The following is an 8,562-nucleotide window of genomic DNA, read 5'->3' as shown; positions in this document are numbered from 1 at the left end:
TCTGTCACCCAGACTGGAGTGCAGTGGCCACTCTTGGCCACCACAGCCTCAACCTGCTGGATTCCGACGATCCTTTCGCCTCAGCCTTCCAAGTAGCTGGAACTACAGGCGCACACTACCACACCTAGCTAATTTTTAAAAATTTATTTTATTTATTGTAGAGATTTATTTATTTTATTTAAAGTAGAGATCCACTCACCTCAGCCTCCCAAGGCACGGGATTACAGCCTGAGCCACCGAGCCCGGCTAAAAGAATTCTTATTAGTTAGTGTTGTAAAAGTGAAATGATATTTTAGAGTTTAAGTATTTCAACCAAAAGAAAATGATGCAATAGGGGCTTAGATGGAACAGGTTTAGGAAAATGTTGGTTATTTTTTTAATTGGGTGCTGGGTACTTGTGATTTAACTATACTGTTCTGTCTACTTTTGTGTATGTTTGAGAATATCCACAATAATTTTTTTGTTTGTTTGTTTTTGAGTCGAGGTCTCACTCTGTTGCCCAGGATGGAGTGCAGTGGCATGTTCATGATGATCATGGGTTACAGCAGCCTCGACCTCCTGAGTTCAGGCAATCCTTCTGTCTCAGCATCCTGAGTAGCTGGGGGACAACAGGTGTACATCACCACGCCTGGCTAAGTTTTTGAGTTTTTGTAGAGGTGAGGTTTCACTATGTTGCCAGGCTGGTTGGTCTCGAATTCCTGGGCTCAAGCAGTCTGCCCTTTTGGCCTTCCAAAGTGCTGGGATTATAGTTGGGAGCCACCACACTTGGGCCAAAATAAGTTTTAAAAATAAATTTACTGGTCGGGCTTGGTGGCTCATGCCTATAATCCCAGCACTTTGGGAGGCCGAGGTGAGAGGATTGCCTGAGACCATGGGTTCGAGACCAGCCTGGGTGACTTAGTGAGACCTCATCTCTACAATAAAGACCTCATCTCTACAATAAAGAAAGCAAATAAGCCAGGCATGGTGGTAGTTCCAGTCACTTGGAAGGCTAAGGCAGAATGATTACCTGAACCCAACAGGTCGAGGCTGCAGTAGCCGTGAGCATGCCACCACACTCCAGCCTGGGTGACAAATTGAGACTCCAACTCAAAAAATAAATAAACTTATGCTACTTGGGGAAACTGTCATCCTTTTTGCAAGAATACTACCAATTAGAAAGGGAAATCTATAGTAAATCAGGTTCTCTCTCCTTCTAGCTTCTCATACCTGACTATGTCTTCTTTTGTATATTACCTATCCTATCATTTCTGGAAATGACTTTGCAGAGGAACCACCAAGTGTCTCAGCAGAGCAAGAAGTTACATGTATCAGTGGAGGCGAGATATTCCCCAAACAGGTAATATGAACATCCTTTTAAACAAGAGGTTTGGGTTTTTATTTTAAAGGGGCTGTAGGTTAAATCAGGAAGCCTGTAGGCTATGTAGACAAGAGGTCTGGATGACTCTAACCCAGTTACAAATAATGATTTGTGTGTCTACTTCCACTTAGATTTAAAAAGGGAGAAGGAGGGATATTGAGGAAAACCTGTCCTGCCTACCCAACAAGGTTAAGTATCAATTGAAAAAGAAGGTATGGTGGCTCATGCCTATAATCCCAGCCCTTTGGGAGGCCAAGGTGAGAGGATGGTCTGAGCCCACAGGTTCAATGACCAGCCTGTACAACATGGCAAGACCTCATCTCTACAATAAATCAAAAAATTAGCTGGGCTCGGTGGCTTAGCCTGTAATCCTGCACTTTGGGAGGCTGAGGTGAGTGGATTGCTTGAGCCCACAGGTTCAAGACCCACCTGGGCAACTTGGCGAGACCTCATCTCTACAATTAAAAAAAAAAAAAAAAATTAGCCAGGTGTGATGGCCCGTGCCTTTAGTTCCAGCTACTTGGAAGGCTGAGGGGACGGATCGCCTGAGCCCAGCAAATTGAGGCTATGATGGCCATGAGTGTGCCACTGTTCTCCAGCTTGGGTGACAGAGTGAGACTCCAACTCAAAAAAAAAAAGATATGAATGTACTTTATAAACCATCACGCAGAGTATGATTACTATGTAATAATCGATTTTTTTTTTTTTTTTTTTGAGTTGAAGTCTCACTCTGTCACCCAGGTTGGAGTACAGTGGCTTGCTCTTGACCACCGCAGCTTCGACCTACTGGGCTCAGGCATTCCTTCTGCCTCAGCCTTCCAGTTAACTGGAACTACCGTCATGCGCCACAGGATATATTTCTAGCAGAGAGATTACTTTGCCAAAAGAAAGATATACGAGAGGGACACCAAAAAAAATGGGAATTATCTTTTTGAGGGTAGTCCCCTTGTAGTATAGGCTTCTCCCAAGGTCCTAACAGTCAACCAAAGTTTTTGTCTGGAAGTTTTGAGAAAGTTGTGTCATGATTTGCAGAAGAAACATTGCAAGGTGTGGCAAATAGGTGACTGAATTTTCCACCATGATAATACACCTGCCCACACCATGCTGAATGTTCAGCAGGTTTTGACCAGAAAGGGCATGACTCCTGCGTCCGTCCCCCCCCATTTACCCAATCTTGTCCCCAAGCAACTTGTTTCCCTGGTTTAAAAAAAAAAAAAGTCCTTGGGCCGGGCATGGTGGCTCACATCTGTAATCCCAGCACTTTGGGAGGCTGAGGTGAGAGAATTGCCTGAACCCTGAGTTCGAGACCAGCCTGGGCACCTTGGTGAGAGCTCATCTCTATAATAAATCAAAAAATTAGCCGGATGTGGTGGCGATGCCTGTTGTTCCAACTACTTGGAAAGCTGAGGTGGAAGGATTACCTGAGCCCAGCAGGTTGAGGTCGCAATAACCATGAGCACGCCACTGCACTCCAGCCTGGGCAATAGAGTGAGACTCCAACTTAAAAAAAAAAATCCTCTAAGGACAACGTTTTGCTGATGTGAAAGAGGTGAAAAACAGCAGAAACACTGAAAGCCATCTAAACTGATGAGTTCAAAAACTATTTTGAGCTATGGAAAAAGCATCTAAGCCGGGCTCGGTGGCTCAGCCTGTAATCCCAGCACTTTGGGAGGCTTGAGGTGAGTGGATTGCCTGAGCCTGCGGGTTCCAGACCCACCTGGGCAACTTGGCGAGACCTCATCTCTACAATAAAAATCAAAAATTAGCCGGGCGTGGTAGCGCATACCTGTAGTTCCAGCTACTTGGAAGGCTGAGGTGGAAGGATCGCTGGAGCCCAGCAGGTTGAGGCTGTGGTGGCCGGGAGCAACCACTGCACTCCAGTCTGGATGACAGAGTGAGACTCCGACTCAAAAAAGAAAAGCATTCTTAACATTCTCAATTTCTCAGCTGTATAGTCTTTGTAGTAAAAAACAGAAAGAAAAAGCATCTGGATAGGTATGTTTCATCAAACAGAGTTCTTTGAAGATAACTGAAGTTTAAACATGTAAGAATAAATGCACAGCTGGGCTCAGTGGCTCAGCCTGTAATCCCGCGCTTTGGGAGGCTGAGGTGAGTGGATTGCCTGGGCAACTTGCTGAAACCTCATCTCTACAGTAAATCAAAAAAATTAGCCAGGCGTGGTAGCGCGCGCCTGTAGTTCCAGCTACTTGGAAGACTAAGGTGGAAGAATCACCGGAGCCTAGCAGGTTGAGGCTGCGGTGGCTGGGAGCGTGCCACTGCACTCCTGTCTGGGCGACAGAGTGAGACTCCAACTCAAAAAAAAAAAGAAGAAATGCACAATTTTTTGTAACTAAATTACAGTTTTGGGGGGATCCCTCATATGTGTTTTAATTTTGATAGATTATACCAATTACCCTCCAGAAATTTGTGCTACTTTATACTTTTGGCTACAATGTGTAAGCATGTTCTTTTCTCCTTTACCCTCAATAATGCTTGATGTTATCAGACATCAGATTATACCAATTTGATAAATGAAAAATTATCTCTTTAATTTGCATTTCTTTAATTATAATTATAATACTTATTGACCATTGTATTTTTTTTGTATGCTGACATTTGTATTCCTGTTTTGTTTTTTCCCAATTAACATGAGCTAAATATTTTATAGCTACCTGAGTTGATAATGAACCTTTTTTTTGTTTTTTGGGTTTTTTTTTTGTTTTGTTTTTGTTTTATTTATTATAGAGATGTAGAGTACAATTAAGGGTTAGGTATATAAACACTGATCATGCAAGTACCCTTGTTGATGAGGTATGCCCCCCCCCCAGCAGTTTCCCTCAACTGCCAATCCTACCCCTACTCCCCTGACAGTTTTCCACTACTGCCAGTTGCTTTCTTATAACATTATAATTGTTCAGGGTCAGCTTATGAGTGAGAACATATGGAACTCAATTATTTGTTTCTGTGATAAATCACTGAATATTTTTTTTATGGTGACATTTGTATTCCTGTTTTGTTTTTTTCCCAATTCACATGAGCTAAATATTTTATAGCTACCTGAGTTGATAATGAACCTTTTTTTGGGGTTTTTTGTTTGTTTGTTTGTTTGTTTTGAGTCAGGATCTCACTCTGTCACCCAGACTGGCATGCAGTGGCATTATCATGGCTCACCACAGCCTCTAATTCCTAGGCTCAAGTAGTGCTCCCTCCTCAATCTCCCACATAGCTGGGATGACAGGCCCATGCCCCCATACCCAGCTAGTCTTGAACTCCTGGATCAACCAGTCCTTGTGCTTCAGCCTCCAAAAGTGCTGGGATTATAGGTGGGAGCCACCACACCCATCCATAAGCCTAATTTTGAATGTATAATGATCTACTATTCCTTGTTGTTGATTATCTTGGTAGTTACTAGGATATCTTAATTTTTGTTTGTGAGTCAGGGTCTCACTCTCACCCAGGCTGGAGTGCAGTGGCACAATCACAGCTCACCACAGCCTTCAAACTCCTGGGCTCAGTGATCCTCCCAATTCAGCCTTCCCAGAAACTGAGGCTACAGGTGCATGTCACCACACCTGGCTAATTTTTTTAAATGGGTAATTTATTGTAGTGACAAGGTCTCACCAAGTTGCCCAGGCTGGTCTCGAACCCATGAGCTCAGGCAGTCCACTCACCTCGGCCTCCCAAAGTGATGGGATACAGGCTGAGCCACTGAGCCCGACCTGTTTACTGTTTTATATCTTTGTATAAATAACTTCTTTTCTTCATTCAAATGAAGAAAAAAATCCAAAAATTTCCTAAGATCAAGGAACAGTATTGTTTTCATAGCTTATGTTTACATTACCAGATTACATTCTAGAAAGGATAACAAGTGGTTCAGGTGTTGCAGTTTTTCTTTTTTTTTTTTGGACTTGGAGTCTCACTCTGTCGCCCAGACTGGAGTGCAGAGGCCGCTCCCGGCTACCACAGCCTCGACCTGCTGGGCTCCAGCGATCCTTCTGCCTCAGCCTTCCGAGTAGCTGGAATTACAGGCGCGCGCTACCACGCCCGGCTGATTTTTGGATTTATTGTAGAGATGAGGTCTCGCTGCCCGGGCATGTCTCGAACCCGTGGGCTCAGGCAATCCACTCACGTCAGCCCCCCAAAGGCGTGGGATTATAGGCTGAGCCACCGAGCCCAGCTTGTTGCAGTTTTTCTATAGTCCTTTTCATTAGGTTTGTATCATTTTTGTGCACTTTTGTTAATTTGATAGAGTTGAACCTCCTCTTCAAGATTGATTTTAATGTGCTCTAAATTGAGTGTATTTCGGTTTCTATCCTGCAGTCTCCCCAGAAGTCTAGTCCTCTTCTACCTTCTGCGTCTGTCGATGATGAAGAAGGAGACACTTGTACAATATGTATGGAACAGTGGACCAATGCTGGTGAACACCGTCTCTCAGCATTACGCTGTGGGCACCTCTTTGGCTATGGGTGCATTTCTAAGTGGCTCAAAGGACAAACACGAAAATGTCCTCAGGTAAGAATCATAAGTTAAAAAAGAAAGAAAGAAAAGGCCAGGTGCAGTGGGTTACGCCTGTGATCCCACCACTTTGGGAGGCCAAGGCAAGAGGATTGCCTGAGTCTAAGAGTTTGAGGCCAGCCTGGGCAACATAATGGGACCTCATCTTTAAAAAAAAAAAAGGTAAAGAGGCCAAACGTGGTGGCTCAAGCCTGTAATCCCAGCACTTTGGGAGGCTGAGGTGAGAGGATTGCCTGAGCTCACAGATTCGAGAACAACTGGGCAGCTTGACGAAACCTGATCTCTACAATAAATCAAAAAATTAGCCAGGAATGGTAGCACGCGCCTGTAGTTCCAGCTACTTGGGAAGGCTGAAGCAGAAGGATCACCCAAGCCCAGCAGGTCTACAGTGGGGTAGCCATGAGCGTACCACTGCACTCCATCCTGGGTGACGGAGTAAGACTCCAACTCAAAAAAAACAAAGAAAGAAAGAAGAACCATAGGTTAAGGTGTGATAACATGTTAATTCAGGAGAATTTCTGGAACCACTAATTGTGTCCTATTGGGTTTTTTAGTGCAACAAGAAAGCCAAGCACAGTGATATTGTTGTCCTTTATGCCCGAACCCTAAGAGCTTTGGACACCAGTGAACGGGAACAGATGAAAAGGTCAGTGGTGACAGTGTGCCTAGCTGGAGTGTTCCTTTTTGGTTCATAGTATGCACATCTGAAAAAGAATTTATGAATCACTGTTAGTGAGATTTTACTTGACCTATGACTTGGGATCTCTGAGGATTGTGAGCAGTCTGTCTCACACTTATTTATGATTCATGTGTGATCACCTTCTGAAGGAAGTCTGCATGATTTGCACTCCACACAACTTTACAAACAAGGGTCTGGCATATTACTTAATTATTGCCATTTTTGCTTCTCATGTCGCTAAGCCCCCCTACCATGGCTCTCCTCAAAGAAGACTCATGAGCAGAACTTTCCATGTACAGTGCAATGCACAAAATTATCAGGATTTTGTAAGCTCATAAACGATTGCTAATAACATCACTTAAAATATTCCTCAAGAACTCACCATTGAGAGCACCGCAGGGACAAGAGCTCTCTCACACTTTACTGGTTATGGTTAGGAAGTACACAGGCAAAATCATTTTGAGAGACCCTTGGCAATATGTCTCAAAAGTCTTTAAAAGCCTTTAATCTAGTACTAATTCTTTAGGCATTTGTTCTAAAGAAACAATTAGGCCAGGCCCAGTGACTCACATCCATAATCCCAGCACTTTGAGAGGCCAAAGTGAGAGGACTTCCTGAGCCCACGGTTCGAGACCAGCCTGGGCACTTGGCAAGACCTCATCTCTACAATAAATCAGAAAACTAGCTGGGCATGGTGGCGCGCACCTGTATAGTTCCAGCTACTTGGAAGGCTGAGGCAGAAAGATCACCTGAGCCCAGCAGGTCGAGGCTGCGCTGGCCATGAGCGTGCCACTGCGCTCCAGCCTTGGTGTCAGAGTAAGAGTCTGACTCAAAAAATAAAGAGAGAAAGAAAGAAACAAAGGTATGTACAAATATTTACTTGAAACTTCATTTAGCATTGTTAGTAATCCAAACGAGATTAATTGGTTGAGTGAACTCTGTGTGGTATTTCCAGATGATGTAATAATATACCTTCACTAAAACTGATGTTGAAGTGCAGATATGTCATCGTATGAAAGCACGTTATTTGTGTGGTTCATTTTTGTGAACTAGAAAAAGAAAATACTACAGGTAGTCATTGTACAGATTATTTAATGTCCTTCCTTATTTATTTTTACTCATTTGCTCCAATGAGTATTTGTAGCATTTTTAAATGGCATGTTTGTAGAGAGGAGAATTTTGTTGAAAAGACAGAGTCTATAAATGTGGCTGTAATGGGTGATAATATTTATTTATTTATTTATTTTTTAATTTATTTATTTTTTTTGAGTTGAAGTCTCACTCTGTCGCCCAGACTGGAGTGCAGTGGCCGCTCCCGGCCACCACAGCCTCGACCTGCTGGGCTCCGGCGATCCTTCCACCTCAGTCTTCCAAGTAGCCGGAACTACAGGCGCGTGCTACCACGCCCGGGTGATTTTTTGATTTATTGTAGAGATGAGGTCTCGCTGCCCAGGCGGGTCTCGAACCCGCGGGCTCAGGCAATCCACTCATCTCAACCTCCCAAAGGCGTGGGATTACAGGCTGAGCCACTGAGCCCGGCTTGATAATATTTAAAAAATAATTCATTGATTACTGTAATTTCAAAATGCCAGTAAATAGAGGTTAAGGGAATGAACAGCCTTGAACCCAAGTTTATAAAATCTTAACATTTTGCCATATTTGCTTTGGGTCTTATTAGAAAGAAAGAAATCATTAGTGCTACAGTAGAAACTTTCTTGTGAACTAAGTTCTCCTTGATTCCATCTTTTTCTCTAGAAGTAACTACTTTCATGAATTGTGTTCATCATTCCCAGGACTGATTAGGTATTTAACTATGTATGTGTCTATAAATAATATATAGTATGATTCAGAAAGTTTTTATACTTTATGTAAATGTCATATCAGATTATAATTTTCTTGCTGTAGCTCGATTTGTTGCTTAAAATTATGTTTTGGATCCGGGCTCGGTGGCTCAACCTGTAATCCCGTGCCTTTGGGAGGCTGAGGTGAGTGGATTGCCTGAGCCCGC

General features: G+C 43.3%; 1 protein-coding gene across 1 annotated transcript in view; it reads left to right on the top strand.

Annotated features, from left to right (window-relative positions):
- Positions 1–8,562, top strand: part of RFWD3 (ring finger and WD repeat domain 3) — a 46,886-nt gene that overhangs the window by 14,277 nt on the left and 24,047 nt on the right. Inside the window, exons 4-7 of the mRNA XM_008067728.2 lie at positions 1,269–1,339; positions 1,412–1,414; positions 5,681–5,872; positions 6,430–6,521. Coding sequence (XP_008065919.1) covers positions 1,269–1,339; positions 1,412–1,414; positions 5,681–5,872; positions 6,430–6,521 — 358 coding nt within the window. The remainder of the gene's footprint in view (positions 1–1,268; positions 1,340–1,411; positions 1,415–5,680; positions 5,873–6,429; positions 6,522–8,562) is intronic.

Source organism: Carlito syrichta, unplaced genomic scaffold (assembly GCF_000164805.1).
Source record: "Carlito syrichta isolate Samal-C Ts95f unplaced genomic scaffold, Tarsius_syrichta-2.0.1 Scaffold309739, whole genome shotgun sequence".
Lineage (NCBI taxonomy): Eukaryota > Metazoa > Chordata > Mammalia > Primates > Tarsiidae > Carlito > Carlito syrichta.
Note: the sequence above shows the minus strand (reverse complement) of the source record. Positions and strands in the feature narration are given on the sequence as shown.